The 23,359-nt window shown below is 45.4% G+C and overlaps 1 protein-coding gene across 2 annotated transcripts in view; it reads left to right on the plus strand.

The window, feature by feature from the left end:
• The window catches only part of POPDC2 (popeye domain cAMP effector 2), a 78,386-nt gene extending 55,382 nt beyond the window's left edge, over positions 1–23,004 (plus strand). The window contains exons 3-4 of one of the 2 annotated variants that reach the window (XM_085620725.1): positions 4,824–5,355; positions 20,697–23,004. In XM_085620725.1, coding sequence (XP_085476851.1) covers positions 4,824–5,309 — 486 coding nt within the window. In that variant the 3' untranslated portion in view covers positions 5,310–5,355; positions 20,697–23,004. The remainder of the gene's footprint in view (positions 1–4,823; positions 5,356–20,696) is intronic. The other variant, XM_085620726.1, reaches the window with a different exon arrangement.
• The last annotated feature ends 355 nt before the right edge of the window (positions 23,005–23,359 follow it).

Raw genomic sequence — 23,359 nt, forward strand, 5'->3', positions numbered from 1 at the left:
AGTCACCAATGCTTCTGAGTTTGCAGTCAAAATTCAAGAGGCTATGACCAACCATGAAATGAGTGACTGGATCAGAGGAGCAGAAGGTAGAAAAATCAGAGATGGACTTCCCTATCAAGATAATCGTTTATTCCTTCCAACAGCTGAGCTTCAAGAAAGGGCGTTGAAATCTTGCCATGATAATCTGCTCGCAGGACACAAAGGAATTCACAAGACCTTGGAGTTGGTGGAAAGGAATTTCTGGTGGCCAGGTATGAGACCACAGATACGACAATATGTGACCACTTGTGACAGATGCCTAAGAGGGAAATCTGATCGAAGGCCTCCACAAGGGCAGTTGTTGCCACTACCTATCCCACCACACCCTCGGCACACCGTGTCGATGGATCTGATTGTTGTTCTTTCCCCAAGTCAAGGGTTTAATACCATCTTGGTGTTAGTGGATGTTTTTTCTAAAATGGCGCATTTTGTTCCGTTGAAAAAGGTTCCTAATGCTCCACAATTGGCCCAGCTTTTTTCCCAGCACATAGTGAGGCTACATGGAGTGCCAAAAATTTTAATTTCTGACCGAGGCACACAATTTGTTTCTCATTTCTGGAGGGCCTTCACTAAGAGATTAGGGATAGACACCCGCTATTCCACTAGTTTCCATCCAGAAACAGACAGTCAGACAGAGAGGGTTAATCAAGAGCTTGAGCAGTATCTTCGGCTCTACCTATTGGATCAGAAGGTTGAATGGTCAGAGTTAGTTTGGGCAGCAGAATTCGCTTATAATAATGCCAAGCACTCTTCCACTGGCAGTACTCCCTTTTATCTAAATTATGGCAGGCATCCAACTCTCATATTAGAGAAAGAAGAAAGTCCAGTCCCAGCAGTTGAACAGTTTGTGTCTGAGGTGCAGGATTCTTTTGCCAGAGTTAAGGGAAACTTGACTAAGGCAAAGGCTTCTTATAAAAAGCAAGCTGACAAGAAAAGGAGAGTAGCTCCGGATTTTAATCCTGGAGATAAGGTTTGGCTGTCCACAAAAAATTTGAAATTAAAAGAGAATCGAAAATTTCAACCTCGATTCATTGGGCCATTTATAGTGGAAAAAATATTAAATCCAGTTACAGTCAAAATTCATTTACCTTCATACTTGAAGGTGCATCCTACATTTCATGTCTCCTTACTAAAGAAAAGTCCACCAAATGTAAGAATTCGTCCAACTCCGAAACCCATTTTAGTACAGTCTGCAGAAGAGTTTGAAGTACACAAGATTTTAGACTCCACTTATAGGAAAGGCAAACTGTACTATCTGGTTGACTGGAAGAACTTTGGCCCTGAAGAACGATCCTGGGAGCCTCATACCAACATTCATGCTCCAAGACTCATTCGAGAGTTTCACAAAGCTAACCCCACTAAACCCAGGTTGGGGGGATGCTCTTTGGTGGGGAGTACTGTCAAGGTCCACAAGAAGGATCGGATGGGGGGACTTGAGAAACAACGCTCAGCCTCCATTAGATTACCTGATCTGAAGTACCCACGTTGGAAGAGGCTGAATCCGTGTTGGAGATCGTCCCTCCGCTTTGTGTTGCATGAATTACGTCGTTCCGCCATTTTCCAAGAAAGACCGGTTCGCTACCACTGCTAGAGCGGTGCGCGGTCTAGTTGTTCCTTTTTGAAGCAGTGTTGACAGTTAACGCTCGTGCGTGACTACCGCACAGCGCACTTCAACTGAGGAGAAATTCTGACAGGAGCTAGTTTTCCGCGCTCTGTGCCTTCTCTTCAGTTTCTCTTCGAAGAATCAGAATACGAGCCGTTTCCTGACACTTAATGGGAAGTAGCTTGTGATATGAAGTTAAAGGTTAATTATGAGTGTTTAACAAAACATAATCTTTATTCACCAGTTCAGAAATACAATATCCTGGAGGAATAGAAGCTGGTGGCAATTCAGAGTTTGGGATCAGTAGGAGTAATGCAGTGAAATGTAACTTCAGTCAAGAGAAGTTCTTTCAACTTTCAAGTAAGAGTGTTTAATTGTGTAATGATCATCCACTCGCAACTTTAACCAAGACCATCAGACTTTGAGTGAACCAAAGACAACTTCAGATTATTCTAGTTTGTAGATATAAATGGAGAAATATTTTTTGCAACAGTGAGAGTTTAATCAGAGGAAAAAACTTAAAAGACTTTTGAGCCAAGAACCTGCAAGTTTATGGAAAGACTTAAATCTGCATTTCGCAGGGTTCTTTCAGTTAACCAGAGGTGCATCATAAAATACATTACAGACAAGACAGTCAGAGAGGAGCTAGCCTTATGTGAGATACGGGTAAGGAACACTATGGTGGGGAGGAGTAAGGGTGAGAGTCTTAGAGAGGTTTAGCAGTAACAAGTGAAGAATTGTGTGCTTATATATTGCAGAACTTCTACAGTTCCAGAAGTAGGAGCCAGTATCCCGAAGGCGTGTCTCTCTTGTTTTGTCTTCCACTTCCCCTTTCCCCCTCGGGCAAGGTCTAGTGGCAGAGGTTGTTGCCTGCTACTGGTTTTGGTCGTGGTGGATTTGGGGTAAGGTCATCTGTTCCTGAGGGGACCGCACTTGATTTCAGCAGTTCTGACAGCAGGGCTCAGGTGGTTCGAGAGTCGGGGGCCGCGAGTCACTCAGCAGGCCCAGGTGGTTCGGAGGTCGGGAGCCGCGATCTCGTCAGCAGGGCTCAGATGGTTCAATGGCTGGGGGCCGCGAGTCACTCAGCAGGCCCAGGTGGTTCGGTATTCAGGAGCCGTGACAGCGTCAGTAGGCTTCGATGGTTCCAGGTCTTCTCTGCCATTCGTTCCTCCGGCACCCCTTGTTATACTCCCCCTGCCCTTTGAAGTCCGGAGTCCTCGCAGAGGGGGGCCTTGGGTGACTGAGGGGGTTCGGCGGGATTTCCTGCCGCTCGTTTCTTTTGTCTTTTCAGGTGGGTCTGGGAGGGACCCCAGACGCTCGGCAGGCGAGGCGCCTGCTCCCCAGGGGCCTGGTGGCCGATCGAGTCCTCCCGGGGGAAGGCGACCCGAGGTGTGATTGGGCTGGCGCCTCTGGGTCTGGCTCGGGGGTTCCCGCTCCCTCGGGCGGACATGCGTGGTAGGGTGTCGAGTCTGTCCGGGGCTCTGGCCGGCCCTCGGGTCTGTGTGGCTGGGGCGGCCGGAGTCGGAGATGTCGTGTCTTGGGGGTGGTTGCAGGTTGGCTGGATGATCGGGAGGGCATACGCCGTGAGGCCAGTCTCACAGAGACCTCCTTGTGCAGGAAGGGATTCTGCAAGAACCGTCCACAAACCAGCGACCTGTCCTGTCCCTCGGTGGCTGTGAGGCTTGTCTCTGACCCGGTACAGCGCTGCACTGCCTCTTGACTAGGATGCACTATATGAATAGTACATACATACATATATACATACATAAATACATACACACACATACATATATACATACATGTATACATACATACATAAACACACATACATAAATACATACATGCATACAAACACACACATACATACATACACACACATACATACATACACACACATACATACATACATACACACACATACATACATACATACAGACGTACACATACATTCTATCTGCATTCCACCTTTTTTTAATCCGTGTAGGATGATGCAAAACCGAGGGAAACAGCAGAAGCATCCAAGCTGTGTAGTGTAGAACCCCTGACAAGATTACTTTCTCAAGATTTTGGGGGATTGGGCTGGGTGTAGCCAACTCCTGTTTATATCTCCCTGAGGATCTCTTGGTCACTTGGTGAGAGGGGTTGTCTGCTGGGTGCTGGATACTAAGGGGCAGATTTACAAGGTCTGGCGCATCTCTGCAAATCAGCAGGGATGCGGCAGAATACTTGCGGCCCGCAAAACCACCCATGCGCCACCACTGATGCGCCGCATTTACAATGTGGCGCGCCGTGGCGCATGGATGGGCAGATGCGTGTCTCATCTTCCGGCGGAAATGCGGCGCATTGCTGCAGCCGCGTCGTAAGTGCGACGCGGCTCCAGCAAGGCTCAGGGGTGCCCTATGGCTAACATGCTGCGTCAATCCTTATGCCTGCTTCAAGCAGGCGCAGGGTTTTGACAGAGCATGGCCGTAAAAGTGACTCAGTGAAATCTTGTATATTTCACTGCGTCACTTTTACGAGGCGTACCTGCGAGGGAACGCCCACCCTCCGCTGGAATGCCCACATGAAACCTGACGCAGGTTTAATGTGGTGCAGGGGTTTACAACGTGACGCATCTCCATAGATGCGTCACGTTGTGAATAAGGCACAACATGGCGCATGATTTACGCCGCCGCTGCGTCATAGAAGTGACGCAACAGCGGCGTAAATGTGTCGCAAGGGGCTTGTAAATCTGCCCCTAAATGTATTTGCTACAGGATTAGCGGGCATTGGAGTAGTTCACCAGCATCACTCCACACGTATGTCAACAGTAGCTGAGAGCCAGTGCTCTTTGGTAAATTCTTCTGTGGTCCATGAAATGAGTTTCAAGCCCCAGTTCTTATAATGACCTGTTCGCCTCAGAGACCACCAGCTCTGGCTTTAAGCGGCTCCCTTACTGTCTCAGCAGAAACTGCCATCACTCAGAGCCAGGGGGTCTGAGCCTCAGTTTCACTCTCCAGAGATGTTGTCCCCAAAGCAGATTGGAGATGCACAACCTCAGGCCAGTGTGAAAAACAAGTGATGTCCCCTGTCAGGTTTAATCAGACCTGCAGGGAGGTGGCACCCTTCCTTAATAATGCATTATGGCACACCGCGTGCTCGTGGTACCCTAGAATAAACTGTGCTTTACTCCCTCCTGCAGGTCACCCTCACTGCAGAGACAGACTGCTGCTACATCAGCTGGCCCCGGAAGAAGCTCTACCTCCTGTTGGCCAGTGAGAAGTACATCGCCCGTCTCTTCTCTGTCCACCTAGGGTTCGACATCTCCCAGAAGCTCTACGCGCTGAACGACAAGCTCTTCACCAAGTTTGGCCTCCGCTTCGACATCCGTCTGCCCAGCCTCTACCACGTCCTGGGACCTTCATCATCAGAGGCGGAGCTGGAGAAGGACTCCAGAGGGTCAAATGAGATGCTGCAGCCACCTTCCTGCCACCATCAGATGCCGACGTCACTCCAGAAGGCCGCCCCTGCCCTGCCTCACGTTCCCCAGCCCGCCTCCTACGCCAGGTCTTCCTGGCCCGACCACGATGTGCTGGGTGAGGATACTACAAGCCTAGCTCTGGAAGATTTTGCTGAAATGCCAGGGTCTTTTATGGACTATGTGAGCGAGAGGGAGTATATGAAGTGAGGGCTCTGGTAAGCACTTCCCGCCTCGGCTGGTATAGGACCCCCGTGTAAGTACACAGTGCATGAGAAGGTCGACTTCGAAGCTAACATGCTTGGACCTGCGGAGGTGTCTGCTTCTGACACGCTTGTAGCATGAGCTCGGCTTGAAGTGTGGGGTGAGTTTGGGCAGGTCGGGGTCCCCTCCTAGAAAACTGGACCCACAATGTAGGCTTAATGTGAATGTCACAGAATAACTCCATCCTTTGCACTCGATGCATCAAAAAGCATGTTCTGCTGGATATGCAGCCATAGTTTTGAGGACCGCAGTGGGTTACTTTGAGTATCTCGAAAGGAGGCCTTCTTCGGCCAGGTACATGCCGCTGATATCCACACATTCAGTCTTCACATCCTAATAGCACATAGTTAGAAGTGTGCGTCCTTCTGCTTCTAAGGCTACCTGAATTAGGCAGAAAGTGCTCTTAGAGTGGTCCCATCTCGAGGAGCTGGGCTAGGAAGCGCAAAGATTTGTTAGGACATTTGGGATTTTTGAGGATATTAGACATAGAAAACTCCTCGCTGGATAGAACCCTTTACTTACATATTCCAGATCTGCTCAATATCGGAGGAGCCGATTCACAGAACTAATCTGAGATAAAATCCTAAACGTACTACTTTTGGTATTCACAGAAGGCATTTAGTAGTAGGAAAGTTAGGACTCCTAACTTTACAATTACTAAACTGAGATAAAATCCTAAACTTACTACTTTTGGTATTCACAGAAGGCATTTAGTAGTAGTAGTAGTAAAGTTAGGACTTCTAACTTTACAACTACTAAACTGAGATAAAATCCTAAACTTACTACTTTTGGTATTCACAGCAGGCATTTAGTAGTAGTAATGTTAGGACTCCTAACTTTACTACTACTAAACTGAGATAAAATCCTAAACTTACTACTTTTGGTATTCACAGAAGGCATTTAGTAGTAGGAAAGTTAGGACTCCTAACTTTACAACTATTAAACTGAGACAAAATCCTAAACTTACTACTTTTGGTATTCACAGAAGGCATTTAGTAGTAGGAAAGTTAGGACTCCTAACTTTACTACTACTAAACTGAGACACAATCCTAACTTTAAGACTTTCAGTATTCACAGAAGGCATTTAGTAGTAGTAAAGTTAGGACTCCTAACTTTACTACTACTAAACTGAGATAAAATCCTAAACGTACTACTTTTGGTATTCACAGAAGACATTTATTAGTAGTGAAGTTATGATTTCTAACTCTACTACTACTAAATGCCTTTTGTGAATACAGAAAGTCGTAAAGTTAGGATTTTGTCTAAATTTAGTTTAGTAAAGTTAGGAGTCCTAACTTTACTACTACTAAATGCCTTCTGTGAATACCAAAAGTAGTACGTTTAGGATTTTATCTCAGATTAGTTCTGTGAATCGGCCCCAGAGAGAGCAGCACAAAACTCTAGTATCTTTTCTAAATAAATGAATGGCTACAATTAGCGTGAGATTACCAGAGAAGGAAGAAAACCCGAGAGTAAGAAGTAGAATGAGGGGAACCTAAACCTTAATGGTGCAGCTCCTTATGGCTTCTGACAGGACAGAGACTTGGATGCTTTCAAAAACCCTCCAAAAAAGAGAACAAAGTAAGAATAATGGTTCATTTTTTGTGTGATATAAGGATATACTTCTGTGTACACAACAGAATGCTGTAACTAGTTGCTGACACCTGGGGTAGTCATGTGTGACCCACAGCTGAGGCAACACTGATTTATCCAAATACAGTGAGCTTTGACTCCTTGTCACGACCAATGCTTGTTAATACGAAAAGTCCTTCCCAGAAAGCAATGCGTAAATCACTGACATCAGGGCTAGGGTTAGTGTACGGGTGAGGCACAGGCCTAGTGAGTTCAGTTTGTGTTAATCTCAGGGCAGTTTTAGGGTTAGGGCATGGGAGAGAGTTTGGGTTTGTCTTAATGTCTCCCTGTTCAGGGGGAGGGTATAGGAAAGATTTGGGTTTGTGTTAACAAATGGGGTTGGTTTAGGGGTGAATGTGGCAAAGGGTTATGGTTTGTGTAGGTTGTTAGGGATAGGTTTAGTGTTCAGTTTAGCTTTAGGGTAGGGAGAACGGTTGGGGTTAAAACTAGAGTATTTAAGTCTGTCTTAGGTATATGGTTGGAGTTAAGTTTAGGTAAGGGGTATGGAAATTACTAGGTTTTAGTTTAAGTATATGTAAAGGTGAATTTAACTCAGAATACCCCAAAAAAGGAAATTGTTTTTAAAGGAAAGCGCTAGTAAGCCACGATTTTAGCCATTGAAATTAATCCGTCAAGATTAATTGGAAAGTAACTTGGCACATGTTGTGTTCATGTGGAACCCTAATGTCTTCCCACGATGGCTTCACGCCCACATGCCCGCATCTTGGCACTCACAAGCTTCTCCTAGACATCTTTTGCATGTCTCTGGCCTCTCTCCGCTATCACTCTCACCACTTTCTCACTCCCAGGGCCCTCGGTTCTCAGCAGCTTGTTTCACCTCACTTTACTCTGTGCTTTCAATGCTTTTGCACATAATAATCACTGTAGCGAACCTCCTTCTAGGCGCTTGGTCCACGGTGGTGGGCGCTGATTCTCTCCCTGTTTGCTGGATGAGGGAGGCTCAGCTGTGAGTTGATGTATGGACTGAGGCGGCGCGGATCTTTCCACAGAAGTTGTTTCTGTGTTCCCCCCCTGGTATCTATGGTGTTTGACGGTTAACCCTTAGAAATTATCTGTGAGAGAGCAGCCCCCCTGCTGTTCCAAACCAAAAGGGAGCCAAGCTAACAGTTCACCCCCAGCAGGTTAAAGCTACTAACACGTTTTCAAGTTTAATTTAAAACTAAAACTACTTAGCAACCCAAAGTATCCAGTTAAAATAGTTATTTTCAGAAAGGAAAGAAGTGACATGACCTTAGGTGAAGTATACACACTTGGTAAGTTGAAGTAGTGCCAGCTTGACAAGGATCTCTCATCTACCAGCTGAGCTTTGCTGGGAGGGAGTAAAATCAAACACTGTCTCTTACCACCTATTTACCACCCGATAGCTGACCAGCCCCTCAGACTAAAACTCTGCCAAAGTCCAAAACTAATTTACACCCACATCACTACCTGCACCTGATCATTGCCCCGGCGTCTCTACATCATCTCAGTCTCGGAGAGACACCTTGGTGTTCAATTTACTTCCTAAATAAAGTGAGCGGCCTCGGTCCCATCTACGATGAGAACTGCTGCTGTCAGCTCCTCCATATGTACATAATCAATAGCTCCCAGAGGAGGGCTTCAGTGTGGGCACCCTACCTCACGATGGCCCAACATGTGGGTAAGGACTCCTTGTGGTACTTCGGTCCTACTGGGTTTGTCCTTCTCCCACTTATTGAAAATTGTAAGATACTTTTGTTGCTTTTTACAACGGTAACGCACACTTGAGAGTGATTTACACATGTGATCTACTCTTACACCTTTGAGTAACTTTACTACTCTGTGCTATTCACAAGAAACAAGTGTAAAGTTACTCAGAATTGTGGCCATACACATCACCTCCCACTCAAGCAGAGGATTGAAGCAAATTTACGAGTGTAAATTACTACTGCCAATAAATAAAAAAGGAGCAGCAGTGAGTCTACCACTGATACTGCAAAACCCTCTCTTGGTAAATAATGGAGGTAGGACTTTAAATAAAACCAATTAGAAAATAAACTTACTTTAAATGAAATGGTTTAAAAGAGTTAAAAATAAAAATAAATATAATCTAATTAAACATATTTCTAATGTATTATGAAATATTTTTGCTACTCTTTTTGAATTTGGAAAATAATGTAACTTTATATTTTAATGCAAAATAATTAAACAATTTTTTACTGTTTAACTCTATACATCAATTATAAGAATCAATGCATAATTATAATTTAAATTTCATGTAATATATTTAAATTAAAGATGTATTTCAAAATTAATTTAACAGCACTGTAGCATTTTTTATTTTGTTCTACAATTAAAACAAATATATAAGATTAATTTTCAAATATATTTAACTTAAAAATGTTTTTATTAACCTTTTGCAAGTTTAATAAGCTTGTTTACTTTTCCCTATACTTAACTATATGGAGAACTCTGCCCTGATGGTGGAGTCTCCCAATGATAAAGTACAGGGAAAAGTAAAAAGGTTTATTTTACTGAAGAATTCAAAATGTTAAAACTATCCACTAATATTCTCTGTACACATATGTTGCAAAATGGTACTCACAATGATGCACACATGTATCCCAAGTTCAAATCCTTGAAAATGTGAGCTTCAGACTATTGGGAACATTTAGTTTATTCATCAGTGATTTGTCTGCACAGTTTCTTCACACGTTCATAAACATGGTATACTCAGAAGACACGTGTTTTGTCCATTAACCTGGTAATGGGGCATTATCAAGGCTTAATGTGCTGTGTCACAATTTGCTCTGTACAATGTTGTCTTAAAAGTCAAAAACAAAAAGACATGGCTCCTGACGTCATAACAGGCACTCTGTGACCTGGTCCCTTTGTAGATCAGACCTCAGGTGGGGTTGATCCTCACCGAAAGCATGAACCGTACAGAACAAATCACCTATGAATAAACTGAATGTGCACAGCAGCTTGGAGATCATGTTTTTCAAGGACCTGAACTCAAAAAATGTATGATGTTTAATTGTACAGAGCCTATTGGAACGTTCCATACAGAGAATACTAGGGACTTGATATATTCTTAATTGCCGTAACGCAAATGTGTGGGAATTTTCATATAACAAGTATTGATTTTAACAATACCTAGACCTGCACAAAAAGAATCATATATTTCTATAATCCACCAACATTTGTCCTTCCTCCTAGACACTGCCCTCCATTTTTTTTGTCTCCTCTGTTTGGACAGTGATCGCCTTTGGCACACACAGGCTGGTAATCAACCCAACTCCACAACTCATCTCCCAAGCGGGTTCCTGGCCCAAGAGGGCCTACTCCAGTTCCTTACTCTGGTCTTCAAAGTGAACCTTGCCCTGGCACTACCTTTTCTCTAACAATAACAAAATGCACTCCCCTCACAGAACTTCCCAAACACCCTCAAACATCTTATGCAGGGTGACTTGAATTAGAGCTTTTCAATCCTTGTCTCTCGATGCTCAAGACTCGACCCTTGGTTCTCAGAGTGTCTCGTGCCCTTCGAGCCCCGCCCCAAGGCTCTACAGCCTGAACCAGTCTACAACTACTCTCCATCACTGTAACCACCTCATTCAGCCTGTGCTAGCTATTGAACAGCATGCCTCGCTGCTGCAGTCTTGCAATAAACACAAATATTAACTAAGATTAGTACCTAATGATGTGCCACACTACGAAAACTAAATGGGACATTTGAATAAAAGAAAGGACATGGGGATGTAATGAGAAGTGGTGATCCCCTCTCAAAATGTGTGCGGTAACAAGCTGTGTTGAGCTACCTTACAAAATGTGCGAAGTACCATGAAGTAGCTAGATACGGTGAACCCCCCTCTCAAAATGTGCAAAGTACGAAGGGGTGGTGTGGCCCCTTACAGCATGTGCAAAGTAACAAGAAATAGTGAACCCTTCTCTCAAAATGTGCGAAGTAACAAGAAGTGGTGAGCCCCTTACAAAATGTGCAAAGAAACAAGAGGTGCTAAGCCCCCTTACAAAATATAGGATGTAACAAGAAGTGCTGATCCCCCTTACCAAATGTGCGACCTATCAAGTAGTGAGCCCTCATAAAAAATGTGTGAAGTACCAAGAAGTGGAGAGCTCTTTACAAAATGTGCAAAGCAACAAGAATTGGTGAGCCCCTTACAAAATGTGCGAAGTAACAAGAGGTGCTCAGCCCCCTTACAAAATATAGGATGTAACAAGAAGTGTTGAGCCCCCTTACAAAATTTGCGAAGTAACAAGAAGTGGTAAGCTCCTTACAAAATGTGCAATGCAACTAGTATTGGTGATCCCCCTTACAAAAAATAAATAACAAGAAGTGGTGAGCCCCATAAAAAATGTGCAAAGTATCAAGAAGTGGTGAGCCCCCTTACAAAATGTGCGAAGTAACAAGAAGTAGTGACTTCCATTACAAAATGTGCAAAGTAACAAGAAGTGACCACCCCTCCTTACAAAACGTGTGAAGTAACAAGAGGTGGTGAGCCCCTTTATAAAATGTACATAGTAACGTGGTATAGTGAACTCTGCTCGCATAATGTGTGAAGTAACAAGAAGCAGTGAGCCCCTTACAAAATGCCAGAAGTAGTGAGCTCCCTTTACAAAATGCGTGAAGTAACAAAAAGTGGTAAGCCCCCTTATAAAATGTTGAAATTAAAAATAAATAGTGAACTCCCTCCCAAAATGTGTAAAATAACAAGAAGTGGTTATCCCCCTTATAAAATGTATGAAGTAACAAGATGTGGTGGGTCTCCTTACAAAATGAGCAAAGTAACAAGATGTGATGAGCTCCCTTACAAAATGTGGAAAGAAACAAGAAGTGGTGAGCCCATAACAAAATGTGCGAAGTAACAAGAAGTGGTGAACCCCTAACAAAATGTGCTAAGTAACAAGAAGTGGTGAGCCCCTTACAAAATGTGCAAAGTAACAAAAAGTGTTGAGCCCCTTACAAAATTTGCAAAGTAATAAGAAGTGGTGAGCCCCCTTACAAAATGTGAGAAGTAACAAGTGGTGAGCTCCTTACAAAATGTGGGAAGTAGCAAGAAGTGGTGAGCCCCTAACAAATTGTGCGAAGTAACAAGTGGTGAGCTCCTTAGAAAATGTGGAAGTAACAAAAAGTGGTGAGCTCCTTACAAAATGTGTGTAGCAACAAGAAGTGGTGAGTCCCTAACAAATTGTGCGAAGTAACAAGTGGTGAGCTCCTTAGAAAATGTGGAAGTAACAAAAAGTGGTGAGCTCCTTACAAAATGTGAGTAGCAACAAGAAGTGGTGAGTCCCTTACAAAATGTGCAAAGTAACAAGAAGTGGTGACCCCTCTTAGAAAATGCGGGAAGTAGCAATAAGTGGTGAGCCCCTAAAAAAAATTGTGAAGTAACAAGAAGTGGTGAGCCCCTAACAAAAGGTGCGAAGTAACAAGTAGCAAGCCTTCTTACAAAATGTGCAAAGTAACAACAAGTAGTGAGCCCTCTCTCAAAATGCTTGGGGACCCTCATTTTCCTGCCATCCACAGCTCAATTGTGCAGCTACTGCAGAAACGCTGAGTTTCAATATCTGTGGTATTCCGGCTGGCTGCCAGAGTCTTGGACCCCAGGGAAGGGACCACTGAGGAAAGGCTCCAAGGATAGTCAGTGCTCTCCTGAGCTGCAAGGGGTACCTGATCATGTACTGGGCCTCATGAGGGACAGAACAAAATGTAGAAAAAGCCTTCAGGTCCTTTAGGAAAGGTGTGAAAGCCATATAACAGGAAATTAAACAAGCATTGTCAAAGTCAATAGATTTTTTCTGAGCTAAAATGTTTTTCACATTTCAGTAACACATTAAGGAGTTGTTCCACGTGGTCAGGAGCAATGCATCCTTCCTAACACAGATCAAATATGTCACATGCAGCAATGCATGCTTCCCCCACATAGGCAAAACATGGACAGCACATGAAACAGCAGTGCAAGCTTCCTTCACACACAGAACAGGTACAGAACATGCAACAGCAGTGCAAACTTCCCTCCCACACATAACAGGTACAGAACATGCAACAGCAGTGCAAGCATCTTTCACACGCAGAACAGGTACAGCTTGGCAAGCATCATCACAGGTGCCGTATCGTGGGCCCTTGGAGGGTTACAGTTAGTTCACTAGTCCCGGTGCTTAGGAGGGAGGAATCACTTGATTTACTAACATTTCAATTTCTCTTTTTCTAACATTGCTTGTCGTGTTGCACTGCTCACAATGCACACCATGACGTCTGGTTTCCTGCATGCGCAGCGTGTTTGAATAACTTCTAATTAAGCATATTCGCACCCATGTGACCTGCGTAGAACATGTGCACAGCAGGAAAGTGAATCTGTGCCAAGTTGGGTACAACATGAACCAGGTAAACCTGGCGATACCAAAGAAAGAGAAGGCTTCCCAGAGGAGTCCATCCAACCGGCTGGGAGGTCTTCAGGCTATAAAATAAGGGCCCAATTCACAAAGGTAATTTTAGACCAAAATTCTAACTTTACTACTTTTTGGTATTCACAAAGGCAAGTTACTACTGGTAACTTTACTACTAGTAAACTTACTAATAGCAAAATTACTAGTAGTAAAACTAGTACTAGTAAATTTACTAGTAGTAAAGTTACTAGTAGTAACTTACCTTTGTAAATACCAAAAAGTAGTAAAGTTAGACTTAGACTTAAGTAGTAAACTTTAGACTTAGGTTTACTACATTTTGGTATTCACAAAGGTAACTTGCTATTAGTAACTTTACTACTAGTAACGGTACTAGTAGTAACTTACCTTGTGAATACCAAAAGTAGTAAAGTTGGACCTTTGGTCTAAGTTAGACTTTTGGTCTAACTTTACCTTTGTACCATGGGTAGTACATGGTGACCTATGGCCGTCTCGGAGTGCATCCGGGTTAGTTATATCAGTGAGTCGCTGGAACGAGCTCCCCCCTCCTGCTCCGTGACCTTGAGTGCCTCTTCTTGGCTATCCCTGACCTCCCTTCCCATCTGAGTAGCTTCTGCCCTCATAACTGCCGAATAACTAAATGGAGATAAGACGGAGTTGATGAGCCTAGGTCATTTTTCTATTTGTAAGACAGGAATGCTGTGGCCAGCCTGTCTTGGCCCCGTTCCCACCGCCAAGAACCAGATAAAAAGTCTGGGTTTGTGGCTTGATTGTAAGTTGAATTTCAAGCATCAGGCATTAAAATTAGCGGCCACCTGCTGCGGAATCCTTAGGATGGTCTGGAAGGTTCTGCCTCTTTTACCTCCCCTAGCAAGGAGACTCATCGTCCAAGCTTTAATCCTTTCTCGCTTGGATTAAGGGAATGCTCTCGATTTAGGAGCCCCTCTTGCCACTATTGCAAAGTTACAGACTGTGCAAAACTGAGCGGCGTGTATGCTTCTACAGGCTCCTAGCCGCCAATCTGCTAAACCAGCACTCAACTCCCTCCACTGGCTCCCTACACAGGAGAGAATTACATTTAAGGCTCTCTGTATTGTTCATAAGTCATTAGCAGGTAAGGGTCCGCACATCAAGCGATCCATTGTTTTACCCTATCGTCCGAACAGGTGCCTGCGCTCAGACAACCTCCACCTCGCCGTAGTTCCTAGAATAAAAAGGGCGAGAAGCGGTGGCCGTCTGTTCTCCTATAATGCGTCCTGGATGTGGAACACCCTCCCTCTCCACATGCGTTACGAGTCTAATCATTTAACCTTTCGCAAAACTCTAAAAACTTGGCTCTTCCTTACTCTAGCTTGCTAGCTCTGGTATTTTCCGTGCATAACTGCTATTAGGGCTGGGATCACCTTGGGTAGCTGCGTGCTCAATAAATGTTTCTTCATTCATTCATTCATTCATTCATAACCATGGCCTCCACAGTGGCAGCACCGAGGCCTTGCCAGGTACCCCTGCCGGGTCCAGGCACCGGGCTGGGCTCACTGGCGTCCCACGTGGACCTGGTGTTTTCTTCCAACAGAACTGTGTGCAGTGTTTGCCAACGCATTATACTCTACCGCAAAGACAAATTCATGTATTGAAAGTGAGAGTAAAAAAGGTAAACTAGTTATTCAGGGGCGTAAAAAGTTTCGGTTGCTCATTATAAAACTGCTTTAGGAGTTTTTAACTTGATTAGCTCCTGTGTTAAAGTCATTAAAACCCCATTTAGGGTTCCATGCCTTTTTCAATGTCACTGGGCATGAGATGATCAATGACATAGGCAGGATTCACCCCCATAGGACCAGTTATGCAAAGGGCCCAGTTCTGGAGGGAGCCGTCAAGTGCATGTGTCGCACACAAAGGCCCCCTGTGAGCATCGTCGATTGGTAACGCGAGCACTCAGGCAATGCCCGAGGGGCTGGTATCTGAATTCCAACTGTGGGCTGCTTTTTTGAGCAGCCTGGGGGGGCCAATTTGGGCGGTTTCTGTGTCGTTCAATACCTCCAGCTGCCCAGAAGGTGCCTGAGTGCCCTTTCTGGAGGCAGATGGGCGTCCGTTACTTCCCTTTTGTCAACGGGCAGAGGTGTCCCTCTCTTTCTCTCCTGGGCCGGCCCATTAATATATGCAAATTGAGCGGGGGCAGGGGGCCTGAGCAAAAGTGGCCTCACTTGTTTTCAGGTGTTTCATCAGTGTAAACTAATCCGTGCATTTTTTTAACCCCCTCCCCCTTTTTTAAATAAAATTTGCAGAAGCAGTGTTCTGCGGAAAGGCAATATGCAAATGAGGGTCACTTTTTTTTAGCGTGCCCGGGCCGATTTTTAATCCTAATCCAACCCTGCCTGTTAGGGCCACGTGTCTTGGTTCAGGGATACTACAGAGGAGGCCAGTGTCCCTGCACCACAATACGGATTGTAAATTATTTTCCCCAGAATGCGGAATAACAGGCTAACCTGGGAAGGATGGGTAGAACTCATGTGCTTGTCTTTGTGTTGGCGCTTGTGCAGGTAGCAGACTTGGAGAGGCCCATGGGTGTGTGGAGAGAGCTGGGGGGACTTGTAGCTGGGACCAGTGAGGGCTCAGCAGCTGCTTTTAGCCCCCGCAGCAGTGGTGTAACAATAGCCCCCGCAGCCCCTGTGGTGCGGGAGGGGCACCAAGCTCCAGGAGGCCCACTCTGGCACTGTGCTCGGGCACTCTGAGAGCTCCTAACTGGGTCCAGAGCATGTGGAGCCCCCAAGTTTGCAGTGGGGCCCGCTCAAGTTTAGTTACATCAGTGCCCGCAGCAGCCTCGCCCAATAGGGTTTGGAACGAGTATCCCTGCATCCATGGCCATAGTGAGCAGACATAGCACATTGGAATGGCCCAGGACAGTCGCCCTGCGGGGAGACCACTCCAGGTCACCCATAACGGTGGCCTCTCTCTTTATAGAGGGGTTGCCGAGAGCAAGAAGCCTCAAGGCTTCTCTCTGGAGAGTGGAGGAGCAGAACATAAAGATGGCAAAATTCAAACATATGATAAAAATCATGGGGTGTCGAAAGCAGTATCCTAAAATTACAAGAATTTGATTTTAAAAAGTATCTGGGAGGCCAGCGAAAAGATTGCTTGCGTTCCGGTTGAGGAAGGACTTGGCTTGGCAGTTCATGCTGGACTGTTCCCATGAGGAGCAGGGTCAAGACTGATTTGCATATGGCTGGGTCCAAACTGATATGGCAGGGTAGGTGGAAAACGATGGACTAGGGTACTGCCTGAGTTCTTACCTGCGGCTGAGATTGATTCAAGCTTTCAATTTTTCCCTTTTTTATGTACTTCAGTGTGATGCCTTAAATGGGACGGGTATGTCTAGACGTGGGTCCCGTGCTCACTTTGTCATTGGAACCAAGATGGACCCGGCTGGTGAGCCCATAACTAGGGCAAAACAGGTCCTGGGTTTTTTGTGTCTGGTTCAGGAAGGACCTGGCAGTTCCGGCTGGAATGTAACCAATGGAGCAGGGTCAAGACTGATTCTTGACCCTTGAATCTTTTCTATGTGGCGATCTCTACACCTGTAACTTTACTTCTTAATAGCAAATGTGGGAGAGACCGGGTAAAGTGAAAGGAACTGAAGAATACTTACTACTAAGGGGCCGATTCCGATCTCGCTCGGAAGGGCTCCGAACACGATCCGGCTGGAAAAAGTACGAGCCGAACACTTGTTCTCCGCCCGACTCGTTCAGCTGTACGAGTGAGCAAGTACGATGCGAGCAACGCGAAATTCGCCGACCGAATCGTTTCCGGGTCTGAACTGCTCCGTAATTCTCATCCGTAATCAAACCGTGCCGTGCAATGGAGGCGATTTCCGACCGAGCCTGTACGATGCACGCATCAGACAGCCAGATCGAGCTGAAGTTTCCGGCTCGCAAAACGTCCGGGAAGCTACCTTTGGGGGTCGGACCCCCGGTCACCCGCAGCCTTATGACTTGGACAAAGGGGGAGACCCAAGGGTCTCCCCAACACAGGCATGTACGGTGCGTATGGCACCAACGCGTACCCACTGTAGGGGGTGCCCTTGTGCGAGATGTACCCATTCAGTCAATGGGAGCCCATGTATATGTCGTACGACCGGCTCCTATTGGCGTCTATGGGAGTCCGACCAAACCGAGTCCGGCATCATGCGGCCGCATCGTACTTGCTCGGTCGGACTGCAGGACTCCGGCTCGGTCGGAAAACACTCCGGATCCGGCTCGGTCGGAGAGCTTTCCGTCCCAGTTCGGAATCGACCCCTAAATGGTAGGGAATTTAGCAAGGAGTAGAGAGGGATTTTGGGAGGGACAGACACCCTCCCACAAACAAATAAGCAAATTCCTTTTCACAAACTTCACTTCTAAAGTTACTACACCCAAAAAGGTTCCAAAACAATTGTAAATGTACTCCACCTCCGACCTTGAGTAAGTCCAGCAACGCACATGAGTAACCATTGGTACTGCAACACTCTCCCATGGAAAATAATGGAAGTAGGATCTTAAAATAAACCCACAGTTAATAATGTTAAAATACATTCATTTATTTTGACTTTTAAACATATATGCAAATGTAATTTAATGTTAAAAATATTTTTTATAATAAAATATTTTAAAAACCTTCATAATTAAAACATAAATGTAACTTTAATTGTTTTACAAATATATGAATTAATTTACATTGATGCTGCCTAACTTTTTGTTTTTTAATACATAATAAATAAATATAACAATGCACTTTATGTGGGATTTTTTTACAATAAATCTTTAATAAAATCTAAATTTAATTTATTTAAATTAATTAAATATTTAATGCAAAATAAGAATAATGGTGCTGTAGCATTTTTTAAATATTGTGTTCATCATTTAAAACAAATATATAAAATGAATTTACGTCACTATTTAACATAAAAATATTTGCATTTTTTTTAGTTTAATATTCTTTTTACTTTTTCCTCATACTTTACCATGGGGATCACCGCCTCAATGATGAAGAACTCCGCCTACATGTGAAAACTTACTAGCAGTAACTTCACATTCATGTATTTTGCTTTGCCCTGTTTCAGGGGAGTACTTAAATTTACGATCGGAAATGATGAATAGCCCAAAGTAGTACATTTTCTACAAAGTGTAAGAGTAAATTTACACATGTAGATTTACTCACATGTAAATTTACCTATGTGAATATGCCCCTTAGTGCCCAATTCTGCTGGGAGCCGGGACATGAGGTTAACTGCTCTAAAATAAGAGTGGTCCCACGTAGGATGACGCATCCGTCACTAAAATACAGACCTCGCAGGAACAATCTCACCTTTTACTAAGAGCGTGGAAGTCAACTGTTGCCAGGCTGAATACCTTCACCAATGAGAGAGTGGTTTGCATGTTGATGTTGCTGGCTCTAGTCCTGTTGTCAGGTAATGAGTGTCTGTAGCATAACCTACATTTGCTTTCTGATTGGTCAGCCCTCTCTGGTGTGGTCTAACAATAATGACAGTAGTCAGGTAGCAGCCCCTAGAAGTAGGCCCAAATGAAGGATCCCTGGCTAACCGCCACCTTTTGCAATCAAAGTTGCACTTTTGTTGGCATTTAGCTGTGTCCAGTTTGCTTTCATCCTGCTTCTCCAGCACATGGGCAAAATCTACGCGTTTATCTTGGGGTTTCCCAAACTCCAACCCTGTTGCCTCTTTCCAGCAGTCTGACACCTGTCTCCACATGTTATAAGGGCCTGACAATGAGTTTTGCAGTCTTGGAGTGGCCTGTCGCGCTCTAGGACCACCAAATTCGGCCACTGCCTGCCCGCCAATTACGAGTCATTTCGTGGTCTGGCGAGTGGGCTGTACGGCCGTCCTACGGCTGCGCAGGTCTAAGACTCATACCTGAGCCTCTGAACTGCAGCGCAGAGGGAGCGCCAAAGCAAGTTCAGGCACTGCATGGACTTTGCAGTCCATGCTGCCTAGGAACTGGAGTGCATACACACAGGGGGGCACACCATGTGCATGCCCTTGTATGCACCCCCATACACAGAGGCATCAGGGGCCCCACTTACTTTCCTGATCACCGCCATGAAAAGTGTGCAGATCAGGAAAGTCATAGCATGCTTGGCTGTGCTGCAGCAGCACCGGCAGCATGTTGCTGCCCCAGAACACTGCGCCAAAGCCAAGTGATCACGGGTCCCCGGAGGTTGCGGCGGTCCCATGGCGGTCCCACCGCCGAAGGTCTGATACGGCGGTCAGACCGTAGCCACCTAGGGTGTGGCGGTCCTACAGACTGCCAAACTTGTAATTAGGCCCTTAGTATGATGACGAGTGTGCATCCAGCAGTGTACCTAAAGCTTAGATGTATTTGTCAAAAGCGTCTTGTTGCCCCATAAGGCTCTCGTAAGTCTGAGGAGCCAAGACAGAGTGTAATGTGATAGATCGGGGTGTCTCATGACTACCACGTTTAATGGCCTGGCACCTAATTTATCCTTCATTTAGTGACCAGGGCGAAGGGTCGGCTTCCCTCACCTGAGGGAGTGAGCCCAGTAACACTACCTATTCTATGTGAGTGTGGCAAATCTGTCCACATTCTGCAATCTTATCTCATCTTCCACCAACCCTCAAGAAAAGAAAATGGCACTCAGCTTCTATTCTTCTTCTTTAAACTTTGTTCTCTCATGTACTACCAGCTTGAGTCACTGTAAGAGACATAATTCAATTCCATACAGTGAAATGCATATACCATATAGTGAAATGCATATACCATATAGTGAAATGCATACATTACGCATTGAGATGTTTATGTTGTTTATTGTCTCTAATGGCCCCCATAAAAAGGAAATCCTACTTATGAACTGTTTCTGGTCTCCCTCTTGTCTCTCTTATACCTACATAGCAGCAGCTGCTCTCTCATGTTCTAGACAGCTACTCCTTGAACAAGAGACCGCTGCACATGCAGACCTAAAGGATGCAAATGATGCAAACCCAAATAAATCAAAAATGCTTGAAGCTACTCATGGATGGAACAAGGCGCTCCATCACAGCAGCCCAATGGCAATTTGTTTGTCCAGTGATGTCTAATGTTATAGGCCTGTCAAGTCTCAGACTCTGCCAGGGTTTATTCATGTCTGAGTGGCTCACCTGTGAGAAGTGGCCCACTCGTGTGCAAACAGAAGATGGTCCAGGCCTGTCATGGTGGTTTAACACAAGTCCTTTTATTGTCACTAACGTATGATCTGTAACTGCTGAGGTCACTATATCGCCCTTTGCTAATGATTCCTTTCTGTCTCTTCCAGCTTGTGAAGGCCTCCTGAGGAGCTATCCCCGAATCCTGGCAATGTCTCGAGCCCCCTTGGCTCCCACAAGAACCCCAGAACTCTAAGAGCCACATGACCATCACTTAACCTGTGTTCTGCACGCAATGCACCCCTGCACTATACACGTGTGTGTGTGTACGTGTGTGTTCACCATCAGCCAGGAGCTCAATGGCATTGACTTAAAAACACAAAAGCTTTTGCCTGAGGTTCTGACCAGAGAGACACAGACTTCAGAGGTGGGATGACTGGTGGGATGACTAGAGAGCTTCTTCCTTCCTCATCTTCAAATTTACCTCTGGCCTGGACACCAAAGCTTTCCAGAATGCCGGATTTTGTCAACATGCATAAGTATGCAACCAGGAAGTAAGCATCTGGACTTAACATAAAGCACATATTGTGCTCCTATGATCTGTGGCCAATTGCCCCTTGAGGCAAACACCCATCGGGTGTGATCAAAGAAGCACGCATTCAATAGGGCAGTTTTCTGATGGGTCAGTGACAAGCACCGGAACTTTATTTAGCAAGTGATTTTGAGGCACAAGGATGGCTGGAATCATGGGAATGTACCAGAGCGGGCAGGTTTCCAACACACACAATCCATGCTACGTTTGACGATAGGTTCTAAAACCACCAGTGAGATCCTAGTTATGGACAGTGATGAGAAATTATCAGTTAGAAATCTGTATCCATCTGTTGTTCAGTTAGTAGTGGGTGGTGGGCAAAAGCAATAGGACGAGGGACCAACGTACATCAACAAATGCCTCACCTTCCACCAACCGACCAGATACCTTCAATCTGCTTCCCTCTCCCTCACAGACACCCCGCGGATCCGCCGAACCAACAGCAGAGGACGCCCCGTCTTGCACCTGGCGAGCAAGGCATGGGGAGTCAATCGAGTCGCATCGGGGCAGAGCCAATGTGATCATATTTCTCGCTTGTTGTTCTTGGCAAGTGACAGGAATTCTATCTTGGTTGGGTTGAGATTCAGGCAGGCGCTGGACATCCAGGTCTGGATGACGTGCAAGCCGTGTTTGGGAGCTTGGTGCCTGAAGCAGAGGAGTCTTCCAAGTTGTATTGTGTATCCTTGGAATGTTGGTTAATCTGGATGCTGTTATCTGTGAGTAGCCATCGAGGGCTCCATGTAGAGGTTGATGAAGTGATGTGGTGTCTCCTCGGCATACTGGTGAAACTTGATGCTGTTATCAGTGGATAGAGCCCCAGGACGGTCCATGCAGAGGTTAATGATGCAGGGGGACTTTATGGAACCCCGGGGAAGTCTGCAGGTGATGGGAATCTTTTGTGGCCTGGAGGAGCCCACATGAACGTACTAGTGCTGTTTGGAAAGGCGAGAGGAGAACCAGTGAAGGACATTACCAGTGAATCCTATTCAGGCCTCCAGGGTGTGGATGGGGGGGTCGACTGGTGAAGACGGATGAGAGGGGGGGTAGACTGGTGAAGACGGCTGAGGGAGGGGGTCGACCGGTGAAGACAGCTGGGGGGGGTCGACTGGTGAAGACGGCTGGGGGGGGGGGTCGACTGGTGAAGACGGCTGAGAGGTCCAGCACTATCAGGAGGCAGGAGGCATCTTTGTGATCAGGAGGGCACAGTCTATGATGTGTAAGGTAGCAGTCTTCCTGCTGCACTCTGATCTTACACTTTCATTTATTACCACACTGTTGTGTCGATTATCTGATGAGGAGGAGTCATTCATTTACTAACATACCGCTGCTTCGTTTAGCTGGTGTTAAGGTATTAGTCGTTTACTAACGCACGCTTCCATTGATTAACTGGTACATTTTGTGGCCATCCCTGGTTTCAGCCCATGAAAAGGGGAGCTTGTTTCCCTTTCACTGTTGCTAGTATGGAGGGGGTTCGTCAATAGACATTTAAAAAACAAAAGAAAACAGAGCGGTCCTGGCCATTTTGAAGTGTGGAGCTCTCTCTTCTGTGCTGTTTGTGTCTTGTTTGCTGAACTTCCAACATGTCCCTATTCTTCTTATTGACCGTCTCATCTCTCTTTATGTCCTCTTTTGTATTGAAGAATAGAAACAGTGTATTCGGCCCACATTGGAAAATACTTTTTTAATGCTAGAACTGTGTCCATTTGCTGTCCTCTCCAATAAGAGTGCGTCAGCAGTAATTGGTCGCCGCTCCAATGAAAGAAGACAGTAGCTAGTGGACTACACGTTCTCTGACTAGGGGGCCCTTTGTCTGGACACATCTGTGTCTCAAGTACTACTATTTAGGGGAAAGTTTTGTCAAATAAAATTGTACAGTGGTTTGAATCACAGGTTTTGTAAGAACTTGATGACTTCCTGGAAAAGAGGCAGCTAACAGCCAGGCAGCATGTATCGTTCTGTTATCTGAGCCTTCAAAGACTGTCAGCACTTCTACTGCCTTCACCATCTGGTGAGATATCTAGCAGGGCCCAAGAGGTACAAAGCTGAGAAAGGGCTTTGAGGGACCTGACATGATGCCTTGTGGGGATCAGAAGGTACACAGCTGGGAAAGGGATTCTGTTGGACCTGACATGATGCCTCTTTGGGCTTAAGAGCTACACAGCTGGGAAATCGGATTATGTTGGACGTGACATGATGCCTCTTTGGGCTCAAGAGGTACACAGCTAGGAAAGGGCTATGAGG

Source organism: Triturus cristatus, chromosome 8, assembly GCF_964204655.1.
Source record: "Triturus cristatus chromosome 8, aTriCri1.1, whole genome shotgun sequence".
NCBI lineage: Eukaryota > Metazoa > Chordata > Amphibia > Caudata > Salamandridae > Triturus > Triturus cristatus.